At 38.9% G+C, this 23,443-nt stretch overlaps 1 protein-coding gene across 5 annotated transcripts in view; it reads left to right on the forward strand.

Moving 5' to 3' along the window:
- The window catches only part of GRIA3 (glutamate ionotropic receptor AMPA type subunit 3), a 482,288-nt gene that overhangs the window by 387,753 nt on the left and 71,092 nt on the right, over window positions 1-23,443 (forward strand). For all 5 annotated transcript variants that reach the window (XM_037154138.2, XM_037154136.2, XM_053662342.1 and 2 more), the window contains exon 12: window positions 7,046-7,244. In XM_037154138.2, the coding sequence (XP_037010033.1) occupies window positions 7,046-7,244 (199 nt within the window). The remainder of the gene's footprint in view (window positions 1-7,045; window positions 7,245-23,443) is intronic.

Below are 23,443 nucleotides of genomic sequence, written 5' to 3' on the forward strand. Positions count from 1 at the left end.
TGCAAGGGCACTGAGCTGCTCTTAAAACTACAAAACCAGCACAGTGGCCATGTTCTCCTCCAGGACTTGTCGAAGCCTTCCCAAGATGAGTAGGCAAACTCAAGATGCCATAGAAGCTGCTTTGGCCTTGGAGAAGGACCTGAACCAGGCTTTTTTGGACCTGCATGCCCTGGGTTCTAACCACGCAGACTCTAATCTCTGTGACTTCCTGCAGAAGCACTCCCTGGATGAGGAGGTGAAACTCATGAAGAAGATGGGTGACCACCTGACTAACTTCTGCAGCCTGGCCAGCCCCCCCAAGTTGGGATTGGCAAATATCTCTTTGAAAGGCTTATTCCCAAGCACAACTAGGAGACTTTTGAGCTGAGGCCTTTGAGGGGTCCCTCTGCATTCCCCTGGTATTTGGCTTCTGCCTGAGCCTCTCTGAAACCATTAAGCATCGCTATAACCACCACGGAGCCTTCTCCAATGCCGTGGCCAAAATGGAAAAAATAAACCTTTTTGCAGGATAAAAAACTTACATCATTAAAATGGCCATAACAACCAAAGCATTCTATAGATTCAAAGCAATTTCGATCAAGATACTAATGATGTATTTCAGAGAACTAGAATAAATATTCAAAAAATTGATATGAAACCACAAAAAAAGCCTAAATAGTCACAGCAATCTTGAGAAAGAGCAAAGTTGGAGGAACTACACTACCTGATATCAAACTATACTATAAGGCCAAAATAATCAAAACAGCCCAGTACTAACATAAAAACTGATATATAGGTCAATGGAACAGGATAGAGAGCCCAGAAATAAACTCACACCTTTACAGTCAATTAATATTTGACAAAGGAAGCAAAAACATACAATGGGGTATAGACAGTCTATTCAATAAAGGGTGTTGGGAAAATTGGACAGACACGTACAGAAAAAAATAAAACTAGACCATGTTCTTATGCCATGTTCAAGAATAAACTCAAAATTATTAAGGACTTAAATGTTAGACTTAAAACCATAAAAATCATACAAAAAATATAGCCAGTAAGATCTAACACATTTCTCATAGCAGTATTTTTACTGATATACCTCCCTGGGCAAAGGAACAAAAGAAAATATAAACAAATGGGACTACATCAAACTAAACTGCAAAGGAAGCCATCAACAACATGTAAAAAAACAACCCACTGAATGGAAGAACATATTCGCCAATGATACATCTGATAAAGGGTTACTATCTAAAATTTATAAACAACTTATAAAAATCAACAGCAACAAAAACCACGCAGTCTAATTAAAAAATGGGCAAATGACTTTAATAGATACTTCTCCTAAGAGGACATACAAATGACTAATAAATATATTGAAAAGATGATCAACATCACTAATCATCAGAGAGATTTAAATTAAAACCACAATAAGTTATCATTTCATACCTGTCAGAATGTCTATATCAATTAATAGACAAACAACAAGTGCTGGCAAGGATGTGGAGAAAAGGGAACCCTAGTGTACTGTGAGTGGAAATGCAGACTGGCGCAGCCACTGTGGAAAGCAGTATTGAGACACCTCAAAAAATTAAAACTGGAACTGCCTTATGACCCAGTGTTTTCACTTCTGGGAATTTATTCAAAAAAACCTGAAGTACTAATTCAAAAGAATATACAAACCTCTATGTTCATTGCAGCATCATTTACAACAGCCAAGATTTGGAAGCAGCCCAAGTGCCCATCAGTACATGAGTGGATAAAATGACTATAGGACATTTACACAATGAAATACTACTCACCTGTAAAAAAAGAAGAAACCCCTACTTTTTGCATGGATGGACCTGGAAAGTATTATGCGAAGTGAAATAAGCCATTCATAAAAAGACAAGTACCATATGATTTCACATAAATGTGTAATCTAATGAACAAACTCAACTAGCAAGCAAAATAGAATCAGACTCATAAAGAACAGACTGACAACTGTCAGAGGGGAAAGTAGTTGGTTGTAGGGCTGGGTGGAAAAGGTGAAGGGGTTAAGCAAAGAAACAACACTCATAGACAGACAACAGTATGGTGAATACCAGAGGGAAAGGGGAGTGGGGGCAGATAGAAGAGGGTAAGAGGATAAGAGACTTGACTTGGGGTAGTGAGCACACAATACAATATACAGATGATGTATTATATAATTGTACACATGAAATTTACATAATTTTATTAACCAATGTCACCCCAATAAATTCAATAAAAATTTTAAAGTATTTGAAATGAACATTAAACATTTTTAAGCTGCATTAATGGAGGGAAAGATACTAGAAAATTACAAATCTTCTTAACTCAACTATAAAGTTTTGTGTTTTAATAGATCCTTTTAAAAATATCATGGGGCTGACCCATAGGTCACCTTTTATATAGCCTCTATGTGAAAAGTGGGTTTAAATGATTCTAGTTTCACTAATAAGAAAAAGAAAATGTGATATTTCTTATAGAGATTCTTCCCTATTAGTTCCACTGTACCTTTTCTCAATGAAAGGATTTGGGTGCCCATTCCATACATGGGAAGAAAGTGGTAGAAATTTCACCAATAGTCTTGTCAAAGCTACTATTGTCTTAAGGAGGAAATTTTGAATCAAGTCTGTACATTTAACACTGATTCTAAAAAAGCTCCTTTTTCCTTTTATGCTGAGGCTTATGAATACTAGTACACCATTTCTATGTGGATATTTACCAAAGTTGTTCATATTCATAGGTATAGCATAATAGTAACCATGTAATTGCCAAAGTGAATAGTCATGTAGACAAGAGGCCACAAAGATGACCATTTTGAATTTGGGTTTATTTTCAATCATGTCAATAGCCAATCTCAGCTAAATCACACAGATCAAGCACATGATTGTTTAAGTCAGTTATTAAGGTGGCCAAAACAGCCAGATTATGATGTGCAGGTTTGATTTTAGATCATACAGACACAGCCATAGTCCATTAATCTCTACAGAATAGCACAAGTCTAATTCCCATATATTACTGTATTCCCCACATTTCAAGTAGACATGCATAAAAAAACTATTAGTATCTTCAGCAGCAGAAACATTCCTTTCCATACCAAACCATGATTCTGGAAATACTCCAAAATCAGGTTCCTCTTGGTCTCAGTAAAACCCCATCATTCCAAGTTAGAATGAAGTTCACAGTTCCATTCCAAATGAACAACAGATAACAAGCAATAATTATCCATACATGTTAGCTTTTCTGCAATTGTACTTCTCACAAGAAATACAATTCTCACTTATAGAAAAATTGCACCTTCTATAATTAACACACCATTCTGGACTTCCTTATACAAAATATGAGCATTATGTCCTACAAAAATATGGGCATTTCTGTCCTATTTTATAAGTATAGATTATTTATTTTTTACTTCTCCTCTCTGTGCCTCAATTTCTTTATCTGTAAAATACCTCCACTTTCTTATCTGTAAAATAGTACCTAACTGTAAAGATAGAGGACTAAAAGAGTTGATACATGTGATGCAATTACAGCAGAATCTGTCACATAGGACGTGCTAAGTAAGTGTTAGCAATTATTGTTACCATTTTTATTGCCCTATTACTACAGATGCTACTTTGGAGCATTAGTCTTTTATACATTAAATTATTTCCAAAATCAGATCAGTCGAGAATATATTAAATGTATATGGCAACAATGAAAAAAAGACTCTGAAAGATCCTAATTAATAATTGAAATATTCTGTAAACTTTTAGCATTTGGAAGTGCTAAATTCTAGTACACCATTTCTATGTGGATATTTACATAGTGACAAACTCAGACTCATCCACATGTTTTTTCACCTGTCTTTTAAAAATTATTTTATTGTTGTTCAATTACAGTTATCTGCATTTACTGCCCCCACCACCACTCCCACCCTACCCCAGCCATCCCCACCTCCTTCCCTTGTTTCCCCTGCCCCTGGTTTTTTCCATGGGTCCTTTATAGTTGTTCCTGAAAACCCTTCCCCCCATTATCCCCTCCCACCTCCCTTCTGGTTACTGTCAGATTGTTCTTAATTTCAATGTCTCTAGTTATATTTTCTTGCTTGTTTGTTTTGATTAAAAGCAAGATGTTCTAAGGTGAAATCCTAACAGAGAACAGAAAAGTCTGTTGCAAAGAAAATTTTCACATCCCAAAACCTAAACGTGATTATGTTCAGAAATAATTAAGGATCGTTTCAGGCATCTAGGGACCAATAGGACTTACACACTTGAAAAAAACAAGTACTTCTGTTAGAGTCAATAAAGAACACTATCAAAACATTTCCCAAAATTATTTGATCAGAGTGTAAAATCTGAAACAACTGAATTTTCCAGAGGCTAATAAAAAGTTATCTTGGGACAAAGAGATTTAAATTTGCTTCAAAGTGGAAAATGCAAATACAAACAAAGAACTTAATTTGCTAGCTTTCCGCCCAGAACTGCCCTCTTCCCACAGAGCCTAGCAATGTGCCAGGCTCCTACTAAGCATATTCTTGACTTCATGACAGTGGGTTCTTTTTCTGTGAGTTTTTCTGGCCATGAGAGAGCATAGCCTAACCAGGATGAAGCTCTGCCACAGAGCAGAACTATCCTAGGGATAATGTAGAAATGTTTTATAAAACCTAGCAACCAGAATTTCATTTCTGCAGACAAAGCCAGCCTTCAGCAACATTATGAAGGAAATGGAGTTTCCTCAGTACAAGATATTGCCCATTACTGAGTATTCAATGCCCTCACACTGCCCCTAACTTCCCACATACCCTCTCCCTGAGTAGCATTCATGACTCAAAATCCTGACTGCACCACAGCTTTATAACAATGCTGCTGCTTAGATAAAACCCCCAGAGATTCTGATTTAATTAGTCTGGGGTGGAGCCTAGGCATAGCTTTTTGTTGTTTTGCTTTGTCTCCAGTTCCCCAGATAATATTGATGGGTGAGCAGAGTTGAGGATCACTGATGTAGAAAAACAGTATTTCTCAGTTGGGTCTGCAGACCACAGCAATCACCAATTATGCTTAAGGGGTGAGGGATTGGGTGAGAAAGGTGAAGGGGATTAAGAAGCACAGACTGCCAGTTACAAAAATAGTCAAAGGAATGTGAAGTACACTATAAGGAATATAGTCAGTAATATTATAATATTATTGACTATATTGTATGTGATGCCAGGTGGGTACTTAATTATCCTGGTGATAGCTTCACAAGGTATATGTTTGATCACTATCACGTACACCTGAAACTAATATAATGTAGTATTTCAACTGTAACAGAAAAAAATTTTAAAACTGCACATTCTTGAGCACTCATATATTCTAAATCTATATTTTAATGAACACCTCAGGTAATGCCAATGCATAGCTACATTTAAGAACAAAATTTTCCCTTATTTAAACTTACCCATCTTTTGTCTCATTCACTACTAACTGGATAGACTAATCCAAGATAATGTGGTAATGGGTGCTGTTGAAATCAAGTGTTACTTTTTTATTTTTCAATTACAGTTGACATTCAATATTATATAGTTTCATATGTACAGCATAGCAGTTATACATTTATATAACTTACAAAGTGATCCTCCAGTAAGTCTAGTGCTCCCTTGACACTATCCATGCATAGTTATTACAATATTATTTACTATATTCCTGAAGAAAATGCAGAGGGTGGCACCAATAGTAAGAATTTCTTTTTTTTAAGATTTTTATTTATTTATTTTTAGAGAGGGGAAAGGAAGGAGAAAGAGAGGGAAACATCAATGTGTGCTTGCCCCTCACACGCCCCCCTACTGAGGACCTGGCCCACAATCCAGGCATGTGTCCTAACTGGAAATCGAACCAGCAACCCTTTGATTTGCAGACAAGCACTTAATCCACTAAGCGACACCAGCCAGGGCCCAATAGCAAGAATTTCTATGGTAGATCTGTGAGGGTGGTTTTGTTTGGTTGGTTAGCGAGGTGGGTGGGGGAGACAAAATTTTTACTGCCTCTCGAATCCTGTTATACAGGTAGTTTCCTACTTCACTTGAGGCCTGTCCTGTATGCTAAGGTTCAGTTAGTAAAAGGAAAGAGTTTTGATCCCTTGATCTAAGGTTCTGAGCCCCACTAGCCATTTATATAAAGATAATAATAACTATGATCTTATGGCTTCTTGCCTCATGGGTGAACAGCTCCACAAAATAGCAATGTTTTTATTAAATTTATTAAACTCAAAGTGAAGACTGTTTACCAGCACCTAGCCATTTCTCTTCAATTATGTAAACATTTGTGAGTTTTGTTCCCATGGCAATACCTTACATCAGTGATTCTCAACCTTGGCTGCACATTGTAATCACTTGGTGAGCTTCAAACAATCTACATGTCCCAGGTTTTTAGTTAACTGGTCTTGAGTGGGCCTGAGCATGAGATTTTTAAAAAAAGATCCCAGGTGAATCTGCTATACAGGCAAAGCTGAGAAGCACATGCTTTAAAGCAGGGGTGTCAAACTCATTTTTACCATGGGCCACATCAGCTTCACGGTTGCCTTCAAGGCTGAATGTAATTTTAGGACTGTATAAATGTAACTACTCCTTAACAGTTAAACAAGAGCTCAGCACTGCCACCAGGTAGAAACAAGGTGCCAGGCTGGATAAAAGGTGGAAGGCCCATGGGTCTTGTGTTTGCCACCTGTGCCTTAAAGGAAATGCAACAGTCTTCCAAAGGTGTGGGTGGCCCGTCAAAGCTCACAGAAAGAGAATCCAATAAGTACAATTACTATATATAATCTGGAGCTGGTAAAAAATATATAGTTTTCTGCAATTTAAAAAAATCCTGCTTCGAAACCTGTATATACCTAAAGAGCATTACACATGTATCATTACCATATGCCATCATAATATGGGTTGTTAATATGTTACTTTTGTTTGATGTGTTAATTCCCTGACATCATGTGCTTTCCTCCTTCACCAGCTACACTGAAAACACTGCTCTTTCCAGAAATAAAGATGAGGACTACTTAAACTGAAATCCAGCCACTCTGAGTCTGGATTTGTCTTTGTTTTATTTTGTAGGTCACTCTCTGGGCGCATTGTTGGAGGGGTTTGGTGGTTCTTCACCCTGATTATAATTTCTTCCTATACCGCCAATCTCGCTGCTTTCCTGACTGTAGAGAGGATGGTTTCTCCCATAGAGAGTGCTGAAGACTTAGCTAAGCAGACTGAAATTGCATATGGGACCCTGGACTCTGGATCAACAAAAGAATTTTTCAGAGTAAGTCCTTTACATTTAATTGGGCCTGCTGGTTTTTATTTTACCATCTTCTTACAAACACAAATTCAGAGTGCTTTTAAGGGAGGGATGGGAAAGACTGAGAATGTTATCTAGGCAGAGCATCTTAAATATAGCACTCTGGTTGGTGACTTACTTTATTGTCCTTCAGACCTAAGACTCATACATGACATAATAAGTGGCATGCCAAGAGCTCTAAGCTTGAACTCACAAGTTTGAATTCCAACCCCATCAGAAAATGATTGTTTGTCCCTGAGTATGTCATTTAACTTCTGTCAGCTTTGGTCTACTTCCTTGAATAATGAGGGGATTGAACTAAGTAATATCTATTCTCCTTTCCACCTTTTACAAAAGCAGTGATTTTATGTATTGGCAGTTCACAGAAGTTAGGTAATTGACTCTAAGACTCTGAAGACTGATGGACTATAAAATTACATATTTTATTTTAGACATTGGCTTTCTCTTGAAATGTATTACAGTTATTTCAAGTATTCATGTACATGCTGATAATTCAATTTTCAAGGAAGCTGATAATTGTTTTAATTTCATGAGTAGACTTATTCCCCCCTCCATCCCCCCCTGTGGGCTAACTCCTAACAAAAGTTAATAAAGCTACATGAATACTGTCAAGAAGAAAGATGAAAGGAGATAGAGGTAGAAAATTATAGAAGAATATTATGATGGACTAACCACCTTTACATAAACAATCAAGATCTTTGTTCTGCAGCAACTGAACTATAAGAAAGGCTACCAGTGGAGTGTTTAAGAACTCAAATGTTTTATTTCAGTTGCCCCAACCATGAATATATAGTGGTTGAATAGAAAATGAACCTATTCTACACATTACCACTGCCTGCTACTATAACCACTATAACCAATTATAGCAATGATCCCGAAGCCACTTGTGTAATAGGTAAAGAGGAAATATTTAGTCACCCTCTCCAACCAATAATCAAGTTATTGGATGGCAGGTATAATTACTAACTTTTCCTCAAAGATCCAGAGTAGAGAGATGTTGGTTTTAAACCAGCTTGTTTTAAGAAGGCAGCAAGAAATATATTTCTACATGTATTATTATGAGAGTGACCCAATGGTTTCATGGGAAACCAAGAGGAGTGTATTTTTTTTGAATTACAGCAATTGACCAAAACTGTTTTCATTCCTTGAAAGAGAAAGGGTTAGTTCTGAAACCCTTTGGGAATTCTCATTGGCTCTGGATATTCCTATCTCACTACTGTTGACTGAGCAGGTCATAAACCCCATCCAGGGAGAGAGGCCCAGTATTGGAAACATCAAAACGATATGAAGACACTCTGAAACTAACCTAGCCTTGACCCTCACTGCTTTAGCAGTACCATAATCTTCTCTGGAAATAATCCCCTGTCCCCATGAAATCACTCACACATTTCAGGGCAGGAAGCTAGGAATTTCTGTCTGCTGAGTAGCAAGTATACAATCTCTATGGAAATCTGGTTTGGTATAAACTTCAACAGAGCTTATGTTTACCATCCCAATACGCATCAAGTTGCTATATGAAGTAATTGACCACTTAGGCTATCAAGACACCTGACTTAGACCCTCGGATAAGAAATACTTGTTCCACTAGAAAGCATTTTCCTTCAACAAAGATTAGAAATTAGAAAGGTGTGCTTTAAATGGTAATCAATAATTGGCATCAATTCCCATTAAGCTTTCAAAAGCCATTCATCCACATTGCAGGCAAAGGAGTCTCTCTGGGAAGATTTATTAGCACAAAGTCTTGAAAATGTGACCAAATAGTCATTGTCTCCATGCCTAGACCTCATCCCCCACACATTTTTTTTCTTTCTCAAAAACCAGGAAAGCATATACTAATCCATTCAATAATGGTTTCATTAAAGAGTATCATATTACTGGAGACCATCTGAATCAATATTCAATTCTGAGCAAAGCCATTGCCACATTCCAATTGGTTTTCAATTTCTAATAGTCACCAATTCCTAGTGACCTTTACAGCCAATGAGTAGTTTGTATGGAAATTGGACTGTTTTGAAAAATCTGATTAGAGAAGGAGCTGGATATTTCTAGGCATAGGTAAGTGTAAATCATTTTCTAATTGCCATGCATGCCACTTTTTCTTTTTTCCAAATTGGTTACTGGTGACAGCATTAGGACTCCATAGGAAAGAACTTTAGGGCAGCACACAATGATCTAAGAGTGGAAACGAGCAGTATAGAAAAATCAAGTCTTTAGTCTGCTTGTACTAAAATGTTATGTAAATCTAACAAAGGATAAGGTTGGTATTCATATAATACTGGGGGGCCAAAACTATTGGTCTTGGAGCCATATATTCTCTTTGGCTCCTCCACTCTACCCTCCTTGAGCCCCGTAGATTAAAGAAGACAGCCAGCAAGAACACATCATCTCACAGGGACTTAACCACTGTAGCATGTCACTTCCTCTTCAACCCTCAATAATCTCAAGGCAATTTTAAGAACAGTAACTCCTCCCCTGGCTGGAGTAGCTCAGTGGATTGTGCACGGGCCTGAGAATCAGAGTATCACAGTTCAATTCCCAGTCAGGGCACATGCCTGGGTTGCAGGCCAGTTCCCATCAGGGGACACATGGGAGGCAACCATACATTGATATTTCTCTCCCACTCTTTCTCCTTCCCTTCCCCTCTCTCGAAAAATAAATAAATAAAAAGAAAAGAAAAGAACAGTAACTCCTCTATACATGAAAAAAATTGGAACCTCTGATGGTACTCTTTCTAAACTTTACAGGATAACACAAGATCACATGCAACATTTATGAACATTACATGAGCTCATTACTTTCCATTCTTACTCAATACTAAAACCACAGGGACCAAATAGCAATGCCATAAAACAGCCTGGGGCCAGCCCTCTAGTTATTGCACTAAGAGAGAGAAATAAATAAAATAAAATTCCTTCCTAATTGCCCTGCAAACATTTTTACTCATCCTAGGTAAGCCTGCCATTTAAATGATGGTATTTTTAAATGGTTCCCTTTTTTCTCTTATTTTCTAAGCTATCCTTAGCTGTTATCTTACAAATCACATAAAGTCACTGGCACAGAGGGATGTTCCTTTGGGAAAGGCAGGCAGGGAGTGAGCAAAATGCATGCAGCTGAAAGAGACATCTGAAATATTACCAACAACACTTTAGACTTGAAAACTGGTTTCCTTAGACAGCAGCTCCAAAACTAAATGTCCCAACCAGAAATGGAGACACTCCAGGCTAAAAAACAAGTTGACAGCTTTATTGTCATTGCCCAGAGAAATGTCACAATGATTTGCAAACCTGCACTGAAATGATCATTCTCCACTAGGTTTTGAAATTTTAACCTGATGCAGATTCGTGTTAAATAGTAGCACCGGGATAAAACACATTCTAAAATTCTCTCTGCCTTCATGTCCCTAGAAATATTAGAAGCCAACTACGATGCTTGATTTTTTTCCCAGATACTTATCCTCACTGAAGATAGTTCAGAGGATAAAAAGAGGTTGTTTTTTTTAAATAAAATGTTTAAAATAAATAAATACATACATACATATATACATAAAATAAAAATAAAATGTTTAATACTAATTTAAACCCCTTTAAGAAAATAAACATAAAAAGAGAAGAGTGGAGCTATAGTGCCCTAGGCAGGACAAGATAATTTACCCTTGTCCGGAGACCATTAAGGGGATTGTCCTGTCTTTTGAGTTGCATCATTGTCAGCCCCATGAAGCACAGGCAAATTACTCATGAAAAATTTTTTTGTCTCAACACTAGACTTTAACTGTTACTGTTGTCATTGGTTATTTTAATTTTTAATTTTTAAAATGTATACAGAAATAAGAAGAGCCCTCCCAAAGTGATTTGGAAAGCAGTACATACTAATAGTATTCAGATTCTGTTTACACATTTACAATCTCTCTTACATACACACACAAGCATTTTCAGTTGGAGTCCATATTTCAACATTCATTGGTTAACTATTATAGGGCTTTTGAATAATATGGGAAAAGTAGAAAAATCTCCTGACAAGTGCACCTATGCTGAGTATATTAACACTTTGACATGATCTTTAAGCTTTATTACAACTGAACTAAGTACACAACAGGCCTCCCCTACCCCATAGCCTATCCCCTATCCGTAGTAAACACGTCAAACTGTAAAAGATTTATTACAAAATTTCTCACCAAACACTATGATAAATTTTAGATCTTGACAAACAATATACCTAGATAACTACAAACAAATTTAATTGATTTGACGACACATATGATGTGACCAAATGTTTGAAAACACATCCAAACTATCTACTAGGTAGGGAACACATACTAGCAATGATGAGAGACAAGTTGACATCAAGGAATGGTATATCAGAGACATACTATTTGGCAATATCAAAAAGGAAAAATTGTTTTCTTTAATGTTGACATTGATGTTTTGATGCTATATTATCAAGAAAAACTCCTTAGTTTCTATGTCATATACTACATTATCATGGACCTTATAGGTCAAGCCTGGAGGCAGAAAAGCAGGTACAAGGTGAGGGATGCTGTGGCCTGACAAAACAGGCCTCTGGAAGAGGGAAAGGTATATTCAGACAGTGATTGGCCTTTCCCATCTCTCATCTCCCAGTGATCTATTGTTCCATAGGTATTCCTTTTAGGCAAATCTTAAGCTGGGTGGGAAAAACACATTTCAAAAGAGTGAAGTTGACCTGACAACTATGCACACAACTGACAACACATCTAATGTCTGTTTCCAAGAGAAAAGAGAAAATGTAACAACAAAGGCATGCTAATGAAAGTGCCTGAGGTATTTTTTATTCATTATTTGTCACTCTTTCCATAACTCTTTCCTTGGGTATACTCTATATGCAATGCTCCAGACTAAGCACTGAGGATCCATCTCTACAAACAAAATTAAATTTCTGTTTTTCACCAATTCACATGAAAATACCTAGACAGTTTTTTCACCATATTTGGAGGTTATTTGGGGTATAAATTGACTTAAATATTGGCATAGTGACAGATAGTTACTAGACTCAGAGTTGTGGTCACATGATAAGATATGAAAATGTTGAATTGCTATGTTGTACACCCAAAACTATATACTACTGTATGCCAACTATACTTTCATAATTTTTAACATAGACATCTCAATTTTTAACATAGACAATATTTTATAACTACCAATTTGCACTTCTTTTTTTTAATTTTATTTTTCAATTACAGTTGACATTCAAAATTATTTCAAGGGTACATCATAGTGGTTAGACAATCATATACATTACAAAGTGATCCCCCAATATTTCAAGAACTCACCTAGCACTATCCATAGTTACTACAATATTATTGATTATATTCCCTATGCTGTATTTTTTATTACCATAACTATTTTATAACTACCAATTTGCATTTCTCAATACCTTCACCTTTTTCACCCAGCTCCTCAACCCCGCTCCCCTCTGGCAAATATGAGTTTGTTCTCTGCATTAATGAGTCTGTTTCTATTTTGTTCGTTCACTTATTTTGTTCTTTACATTCAACATATAACTGACACATATATTTTTCTTTCTTCAACTGACTTATTTCAGTTAGCATAATACCCTTTAGGTTTAACCCAGCTGGTGTGACTCAGTAGATTGAATGCCAGCCTGTGAACCAAGGGCTGCTTGGTTCAATTCCCAATCAGGTCACATACATAAGTTGCAAGCCAGGTCCCCAGTAGGGGGCATATAAGAGTCAACCACACATTGATGTTTCTCTACCTCTCTTTTTTCCCACCCTTCCCCTTAGTCTAAAAATAAATAAATAAAACCTTTAAATTTTTTAATATATTTTATTGATTATGCCATTACAGTTGTCCCATTTTCCCCTTTTCATTCCCCTCCACCCGGCACACCCCCTCCCACCCACATTCCCCCCTTTAGTTCATGTCCATGTGTCATAACTTCTTTAGCTTCTACATTTCCCACACCAATCTTGCCCTCCCTCTGTCTATTTTTCCCCACTGTCTATGCTACTTATTCTCTGTACCTTCTCCCCATCTCTCCTCCTCCCACTCCCCTGTTGCTAGATCTTCCATGTGATCTCCATTTCTGTGGCTCCACTCCTGTTTTAGGTGTCCACTTAGTTTGCTTTTGTTTTAGGTGTGGTTGTTAATAACTGTGAGTTTGCTGTCCTTTCACTGTTCATATTTTTTATCTTCTTTTTCTTAGATAAGTCCCTTTAACATTTTATATAAGGGCTTGGTGAGGATGAACTCCTTGAACTTGACCTTATCTGAGAAGCACTTGATCTGCCCTTCCATTCTAAATGAAAGCTTTGCTGGATAGAGCAATATTGGATGTAGGTCCTTGCATTTCATGACTTGGAATACTTCTTTCCAGCCCCTTCTTGCCTACAAGGTCTCTTTTGAGAAATCATTTGACAGTCTGATGGGAACTCCTTTGTAGGTGACTGTCCCCTTATCTCTTGCTGCTTCTAGGATTCTTTCCTTCATTTTAATCTTGGCTAATATAATTATGATGTGCCTTGGTGTGTTCCTCCTTGGGTTCAACTTCTTTGGGACTCTCTGAGCTTCCTGGACTTCCTGGAAGTCTATTTCCTTTGCCAGATTGGGGAAGTTCTCCTTTATTATTTGTTCAAATACGTTTTCCATTTGTTGCTGTTCCTCTTCCCCTTCTGGTACCACTGTAATTCAGATGTTGGAACGTTTAAAGATGTCCTGGAGGTTCCTGTGCTTCTCCTCATTTTCTTGAGTTCATGTTTCTTCATTCTTTTCTGTTTGGTTGTTTCTTTCTTCCTTCTGGTTCACTCCATTGATTTGAGTCCCAGTTTCCTTCCCATCACCATTGGTTCCCTGTGCATTTTGCTTCATTTCACTTAGCGTAGCCTTCATTTTTTTTTCATTTAATTTGTGACCAAACTCAAGTAGTTCTGTGAGCATCCTGATCACCAGTGCTTTGAACTGTGCATCTAATAGGTTAGCTATCTCTTGGTCACTTAGAAGTATTGGCTCTGGGGTTTTGATTTGATCTTCTGTTTGAGCCATTTTTGGTCAGGTCACGCCTGTTACATAAGAGTGACTGAGTTTTAGGTGTTTGCCAGAGTGGGGCAACCCAGTTGCTGGGTTGTGATGCTGTATGTGGGGGTGGGGTCCAAGAGGGAACAATGATGCTTGTTTCACTCTCTTTTGGATTTCAGTACCCTCTTCTGCTTCCCACAAGCAAATTGGGCCCTTCTGGTGCTGGTTCCTAGGTGGGTGGGCTTGTGTACATTCTAGAACCCTGTGGGTCTTTCCAACAAACTCTCCTGTGAAGCTGGGAGTCTCTCCCAGCACCTTTTCCATCAGTGCTTTTAGGCTCTATTTCCCTTTGCTGGGGCCCTGGCTTGCGTGGTCTCTCACTGCCTGTTTTTGCCTAGTTTATCTGTGCACGAATGTGTGACCATAGTCAGCCAACTGCCTTGCATGCTCTGCTCATTTCCTCCTTGTGCCTGGGGTCTGCTAGCCCTGCCCCACCTTTGCTCCTGGGTCTGGAAGCCACCACCTTTTCATGCCACGATCCCTCTCCTCCATCCACCGATTTTGCCCCTCTTCCCGGTCTGGTTGTATGGTTGTCAGACTTTAGTACAGTTCAATTTTCTGTCTGTTCTGGTTGTGTTTTTGTTTCTAAATCTTTGTTGTCCTTAATTTTGGTTGTGCGAGGAGGCACAATATTTCCAACTATGCCTCCATCTTGCGAGAAGTCAAAAATAAGAAAAAATTTAAGGGAAAAAAAAGACTGTTCAGACAAGGCTCTGTGGAAATGTGAGGGAGGGGTACTACTTAAAAATAAAATAAATGAAATGAAGTGAAATGAAATGAATTATCTCTGCTGGCTCAGTTAGAGAGGTGGGTTTTCTTTTCTGGCTTTGGAGGAGAAAGGAAGCTCACTTATATCCTATTTTATCCTTCTGATCCCATTTCTACCCCTATTATACAATATTACTAGTGATGTCATGTCCTAGTCAATCCATCTTTAGCCATTTTTTGTGGCCTGTGGATTCAAAAGCTTCAACATGCACAACTTAGAGCTGCCCTTGAAGGCCACCTGGAAACTTGAGGTTCTTCCAAGGTGGCATGCAGGCCATCTGCCCAAACAAACCAACCATATGGATTTCATTAGCCCATCTCTTTTAATTCTCCCAGATAACCTACTTGCTTATGAGAGCATTTCACAGTTCAGAAAGCCTAAGGGGGTTAAGTCTTTATTTTCTTTGAGGCTGCCAACTCCCTCAGATAGCACCAAGGTAATTAACAGGACTCCCAGATCTTTGTGAAAATTCTGAAACTCTCTTCCCTAGAGGAACTCATTTCAGGATCCCACTTCTTTTCTTATCTGACAAAGTCAAATCACTTAATAGCCTTCCAGTTAGAGGAATGGAACCCATCTGTTCAATTAGACATTCCTTGTGCTCACCTGACAAACCTGAGCAAGTTAATTATTTACAATTGTCCTTCATCACCATACAGAAGTCTAAAAACTTGACCATAGGATCAAGTAAAATTTCAACCTACTAAAACTGAACTAATAAGAACATTCAATCAGCTGGAATGCTTGGTTGCACTCCACTTTTGAAAGAAAAGGCAATTCACAAAAACAAAATCTTGATACAAAAACTTTTAAAGGCTACTAGATGGTCAGAATCTGTGGTCAGATTCATATTCTACATTTTAATTAGTAAGTAAATATTCATGTGTAACACACCAAGTTAGGCACCAAAGGTACAATAAGGAAAACATAACAATCCCTACCTTCAAGGAGTTTGTATTCTGTTAGGAGGCAAACAATAAGCATGTAAACAAGTACATGTATAAAATAATTTCAGGTACCAATAAGTACTAAAGAATATTATGATAGAGAGTGACAGAGTTAGAGAGCACCATTTTAACTGGAAGTTTGGGAGGGAAAGCCTTTTGAGGAGGTAACATTTTATTAGAGACCTGAATGACTAGAGACAGCCATGTGAAAATTGGAAGAAAGTGTTCCAAACAAAAGGAATAACAAGTGCAAATGTCCTGGTGTAGGAAGTATCATGACATATTTAAGGGATAGGAAGAAGACCAATGTGGCTGAATAATGGAATTCTTTTTTTCTTTGTTTTTTAAAATTTTATCGTTGTTCAGTTACACTTGTCCTACCTTTTCCCACATTGCTCACCCATACCCTGTGCCCCCCACTCCCACAGTTAATCCCCTCATTGTTCGTGCCTGTAAGTCCTCTCTTTGTGTTCCTTTGCTTGCTCCTTCCCCTTCTTTCTCCTGTTATTAAATACAATTAGAGTTATAATGATGAAGATTGTGTAAAGTGGTCAGATTTAGGATATACTTTGGAAGTAGAGTCACAGAATTTGCTGATAGTTCAGATAACATTTGTGAGCAAAAGGAAAGAGCCAGGAATGACTCTCAATTTTTTGACCTACATTCCTCTTATTGATCACTAGTGAAATCTGTAAGTCCTACATTCTTTAAATGATTCAAGGATAATTTCTAAACTGTAGTGCTAAGGGCTGAAAAGTTATATTGGGACTGATTAGAAAATTTTTCCAAGTGAAAAAATAAGAAGTCTTAAGGTGAATCCTTAGAAAGTTTTCAAAGTCCAGAGACTTCTAATGATTCATACTTTTACTGTGTCTTATTTCTATTTTCTTACAAGATGGCTTTATGATAGAGCTATATTTTCACAGGTGACTAACTGCATTTTGCAAAAACATAACTTTCTTTATATTCTTTTAACTGACACCCCATTTTTGCCACATGGCAGAAAAGATACAACAGATAAATTCAGGCAAGTTTTATGATTTCTTAGTCATTTTTTATTACATTTTTCCAAGTTCTGGGGAGTTTGCATGGTATCATGACATCAGGGGCAGACATCTAACCCCAGATCATCATGATCACTTCCAGACATCTACTGTTCAGATGTCAAGTAGTCTTTCCCCTCCACATTAGCAATATGAAATGTAGCCATTAAAATCCTCAGCAACATTTGCTGCAGCATCCCCTCATCCAGATCACAAGACCTCTGCATTCTCTGCAGTCCTGATTCTGTACTTATTCTGACACATTTATTCTCATGTTCTCTGTCTTTCTCTCTCCCTCTCCCTCTCTCCACTATACCATTATAGGACTATTGAAGGAATCAGTTTCTCTCCTCCCATCAGTCTGGGGACACTCAGACTTCTTTCAGCTCCTGCCTCCTCAAAAACTCACCGCTATTCTATCACACCAGCACTAAGCTAAATGTGGGCTACTCTTAGATTCATCATCCCTGTGCTACACCCTGGGAAGTGAGACATCATTTCTTCTGCTCTGGTATCAGCAAGCATCTAGGAGTCCCATCATCCCTCCCCCATTTGGAGAGCAGGGGACCTGTCTGACTTCTCCTTTTCTCCTCTCCTTCTTGGCTCTTATCTGGCCTCCAGGGTGGTTGGTGTGGCTTTTTACCTACTTTCCAATTTACTGAGTATGTCATAAACTCCATATTTCCCTTATTTAATTTAGAATTTTAAAACTCAAAACTTCCTTTTTTCTCTAGAAGCCTGATTTTACTAATCTAAAACTTGGCTTTCAAGTTAATGTTGTCTTTTCATTAATTTTTAAAAACAGTTTATTGAGACAAAATTCACATAAAATTCACTCATTTAAATGTACAATTCAATTACTTTAGTATACATTATTTCATTTTTAAATTATAATAAAATAGAGAGGTCCAACTTCTGGCCAAGATGGGGGTATACGTAGATATACTTTACCTTCCCACACAACCAAAAGAAGAAAAGCAACAAATATAAAACAAAAAATAACCAGAACTACCAAAAATTTAACTGTATGAGAGTATAACAACTAAGGAGTTAAAGAAGAAACATTCATCCAGACTGGTAGGAGAGGCAGAGATGGGAAGCTGGGGAGGAGAGGACTCATGGCAAGGCGGCAACTGGCAGAGCTGGCAGTCCCACATTTCCATGCAGATAAACCAGAAAGAACGACTGGGGAGTGAGACAGACCATGCAACCCAGGGTTCCAGCGCGGGGATATAAACCCTCAAAATCTCGGGCTGTAAAAACCTATGTGGGTTGCAGTGGCAAAATAAACTCCCAGCCTCACAGGAGAGTTCATTGGAGAGGCCCACAGGGTCCCAGAATGTACACAAACCTGCTCACATGGGAATCAGCACCAAAAGGGCCCAGTTTGCTTGTGGGCAGTGGAGGCAGTTACTGCAAGCCAGCTGAGAGCTCAGTAAGTGGCATTGTTCCCTCTCTGACCCCTCCCCCATGTACAGCTCCACAACACAGCAAAACGGGTTGCCCCACCCTGGGAAATACCTAAGACTCCTCCCCATACAATGTGACAGGTGAATGGAGACAAAAAAATATGGCCCAAAGGAAAGAATAGATCAAAACTCAAAAAATAGAACTAAGCAATGAGGAGATAGCCGACTTATCAGATGCAGAGTTCAAGATACTAGTAATCAGGATGCTAACAGAAATTATTGTGTTCAGTCACAAAATGAAGGAAGAAATAAAGGCTATGCAAAGTGAAAGAAACATATAAAGTGAACCAACAGTAAAGGGAAGGAAACCAGGACTTAAATCAATGATTTGCAGCAGAAGGAACAAATAAACATTTAACCCAAACAGAATGAAGAAACAAGAATTCAAAAAAAATGAGGAGAGGCTTAGGAACATCTGGGACAATTTTAAACACTCCAATATCTGAATCATAGGGGTGCCAGAAGGAGAAGAGGAAGAGCAAGAATTGAAAACTTATTTGAACAAATAATGAAGGAGAATTTCCCCAATCTGGCAAAGGAAATAGACTTCCAGGACTCCAGGAAGCACAGAGAGTCCCAGAGGAGGTGGACCCAAGGAGGAACACACCAAGGCACATCATCATTACATTACCCAAGATTAAAATGAAGGAGAAAATCTTAAAAGCAGCAAGAAAAAAGAAGACAGTTACCTACAAAGGAGTGCCCATAAGACTGTCAGCTGATTTCGAAAAAACAAAAACAAAAACAAAACAACACCTTACAACCAAGAAGGGGCTGCAAACATGTATTCAAAGTCATGAAAGTCAAGGACCTACATCCAAGATTACTCTCTCCAGCAAAGCTAGAATTTAGAATGGGAGGATAGATAAAGTGCTTCCCTTATAAGGTCAAGTTAAAGGAGTTCATCATCGCAAAGCCCTTAGTTATATGAAATGTTAAAGAGATTTATCTAAGGAAAAGAAGATCAAAAACTATGACCAGTAAAATGACAACAAACTCACAACTATCAACAACGAAATCTAAAAAACAAAGGCAAACTAAGCAAACAACTGGAACAGGAACAGAATCACAGAAATGGAAATCACAGACAGGGTTATCATTCGGGAGGGGAAGTGAGGAGGGGAAGTGGAAAGAATGGGGAAAAAGGTACAGAGAATAAGAAACATAATTGTTAGGTACAAAAATAGACAGGGGGAGGTTAAGAATAGTATAGAAAATGGACAAGCCAAAGAACTTATATATATAACCCATGGACATAAACTATGGGTTGGGGGTGGGGAGTGCTGGTGGGATGGGGGTTCAGGGTGGAGGGGAATAAAGGGGAGAAAATATGGTACAATTGTAATAGCATAATCAATAAAATATACTTTTTTAATTTATTTTTTATTGATTATGCCATTACAGTTGTTCTATTCCCCCCTTCATTCCCCTCCACCCTACCCCCCGGTCCCCAACATTACCCCCCCTTTAGTTTACGACCATGTGTCTCAAGTTCTTTAGATTCTATATTTCCCATACTATTCTTGCCCCCCATCTATTTTCTATCTACTGTCTATGCTACTTATTTTCTGTACCTTCTACCCCCTTCTCTTCCTCCCACTCCCCTGTTGCTAACCCTCCATGTACTCTCCATTTTATGGTTCTGATCCTGATCTAGCTGTCCTCTTAGATTGCTTTTGTTTGAGGTGTGGTTGTTAATAACTGTGAGTTTGCTGTCCTTTCACTGTTCATATTTTTTATCTTCTTTTTAACATTTCTTATAATAAGGGCTTGATGATGATCAACTCCTTGAACTTGACCTTTATCTGCCCTTCCATTCTAAATAAAAACTTTGCTGGATACAGCAATCTTGGTTGTAGGTCTTTGGATTTCATGACTTGGAATACCTCTTTCCAGCCCCTTCTTGCCTGTAAGGTCTCTTTTGAGAAATCTGCTGACGGTCTGATGGAAACTCCTTTGTAGGTGACTGTCCCCTTATCTCTTGATGCTTCTAGGATTCTCTCTTTCATTTTAATCTTGGCTAATATAATGATGATGTGCCTTGGTGTGTTTCTTCTTGGGTCCAACTTCTTTGGGACTCTCTGAGCTTCCTGGATTTCCCGGAAGTCTATTTCCTTTGCCAGATTGGGGAAATTCTCCTTTATTATTTGTTCAAATAAGTTTTCCACTGGTGGCTGTTCCTTTCCCCCTTCTGGTACCCCTATAATTCAGATGTTGGAATGTTTAAAGATGTCCTGGAGGTTCCTAAGACTCTCCTCATTTTTTTGAATTCTTGCTTCTTCACTCTTTTCTGTTTGACCATTATTTGCTTTCTTCTGGTCCACTCCGTTGATTTGAGTCCCAGTTTCCTTTTCATTGCTATTGGTTTCCTGTGCAATTCCATTTGTTTCAATTAGTTTTGCCTTCATATGTTTGTCTAATTTGTGGCTATAATCAACCAGTTCTGTGAGGATCCTGATCACTAGTGTTTTAAACTGTGCGTCTGAGAGTTTTGCTATTTCTTCATGGCTTAGATTTATAGGCTTTGGGGCTTTGAGATCTGCTTGAGCCATTTTTGGTCTGTTCGTGCCTGTTAAGTGTGAGGAGCAGAGCCTTGGACTCCCAGGTTGCTGGGTTGTGACGCTGTATGTGGGGGCATGGTCAGAGCGGGGAAATGGTGGTCCCCTTTGCTGTTTCGCACCATTGGGTGAGGAGCAGAGCCTTAAGTGGTTCACAGAGGCCGAGCCACTTAGAGTCGCTGGGTTATGACTCTGTATGTGGAGATGGGGTCAGAACGGGGAAATGGCGGCGCCCTCCACTGCCGCTTGCCGCGGGAACCCGCTGGGTCCCCGTCCAATCGCCCACTTTCCCACTTGTCTATCCACGCACAAATGCGCGACCACAGTCAACCCGCAGCCCTGCTCCCTTGCTGTTTTCCTGAGGTCGCTGGGTCTCTCACTAGGTCCAACCCTGCGCCTGGGTTCCGCCAGCCCGAGCCCATCTGACCGAGTTTTCCTGTGCAACCCTGCTCCACCAGCTGCTGGTTTCACCCCTCTTACCGGTCAGGCTGAAGAATTTGTTGTTAACAGACTTCCGAAAAGTTCAATTTTCTGTGTTCTGGGTGTGTTTTCTGTTGCTAATATTTAGTTGTCTCTAAACTTGGTTGTGTGAGAAGGCACAGTGTCTCCACCTATGCCTCCATCTTGGCGGACGTTCTCTCAATAAAATATACTTTAAAAATAAAATTAAAATAAGTAGAGAGATACAAGACAATGGCAGAGTAGGTAGAAGCTGCACTCACCTCCTTCCAGGACCAAGCTGGAATTACAACTAAATTATAGAAAAATCAACTTGACAAGTATGGCTAAGTTGGTTAAGTATTTTTCAGCAAATTAAAAGGTCACTGATTCATTTCCCAGTCAGGGCACATGCCTGGATTGCAGGTTTGGTCCCCAGTCAGGGGTGTGTGCCAAAAACAACCAATCAATGCTTCTCTCTCACATCAACGTTTCTCTCCTTCACTTCTCCCTTTCTCCTCCCCTCTCTAAAAATAAATAAATAAATATTTTAAAAAAGAAATACATTATAGAAAAACCCTCCTGAATAACCAACTGAACACCAGCTGGTGAGAAGCCTTTTTTAAATTTTTTTTATTATGCCATTACAGTTGTTCTATTCCCCCCTTCATTCCCCTCCACCCTACCCCCCATCCCCACCATTAACCCCCCTTTAGTTTATGACCATGTGTCTCAAATTCTTTGGATTCTGTATTTCCCATAATATTCTTGCCCCCCATCTATTTTCTATCTACTGTCTATGCTACTTATTTTCTGTACCTTCTCCCCCTTTCTCCTCCCACTCCCCTGTTGCTAACTCTCCTTGAGATCTTCATTTCTATGTTCCACTCCTGATCTAGCTATCCTTTTAGTTTGCTTTTGTTTTAGGTGTGGTTGTTAATAACTGTGAGTTTGTTGTCCTTTCACTGTTCATGTTTTTTAAACTTCTTTTTCTTAGATAAGTCCATTTAACATTTCATATAATAAGGGCTTAGTGATGATTTCTCAAAAGAGACCTTACAGGCAAGAAGGGGCTGGAAAGAGGTATTCCAAGTCATGGTGAGAAGCCTTATAACCAAAGACGTACGGAAGAAAGCACTTCACCACAACATGACTGGTAGGAAGTGCAGAGAAGGTGCAATAAAGCTGGCTGGGCTCCCATGGGTAGCAGCTGAAGTTCTGGAGAGATATTTCAGTGGCCATGGCATTTCCCCTGAGAAGTGTAGGGAATAAATCCCAATCTGGGCTCCTCAGACTAGAGCATAAAAACTGGGAAAGGACCCCAAATAACTTCCAGCTGTGAAAACCAGAGTGGTTTCAGTCCACCAGGGAAAGATGGCTATAGATACAGAGAGCCTATTAAAGGTCCCACGCACAAAATTTTTATTACAGCCACTTATCCTGGGTTCTAGCAGAGGGAGGGCAGAGTGGACTAGAGCTGCATGAGGAAAATCTGGGATATGTGGCTCTGGAGAGACAGATAAAGAGTCACGAGGATCCCTGTGCTGAGTCATCCCCCTATACTGCAGAACATATCTTTATTTAGGCAGAGAACTACCGTCCATACAGCATCCGCCTAGAGTGAAGCAATAAGTCTATCCACAGAAATCCCTATCACAATTTTCTGTGCAGCTCAACCTGGGATGCTGAGTAGTACAACTAGAGGCTATTTCAGTGATCAAGCCTAACAGAAAGCCTGCAGGCTAAGGGTGACCTCTGGAATCCCGGACACTTTAGCTGACCATCCCTAAGGCCAGAGGTGCATCTTTGTTCTTTCTGCACAGGCTCAACAGAGGGAGCCACAAGGTACAGATCACTGATGGCTCCAAA

The sequence above is a fragment of the Artibeus jamaicensis genome, unplaced genomic scaffold (assembly GCF_021234435.1).
Source record: "Artibeus jamaicensis isolate MK-2021 breed Jamaican fruit bat unplaced genomic scaffold, CSHL_Jam_final contig_240, whole genome shotgun sequence".
Taxonomy (NCBI): Eukaryota; Metazoa; Chordata; class Mammalia; order Chiroptera; family Phyllostomidae; genus Artibeus; species Artibeus jamaicensis.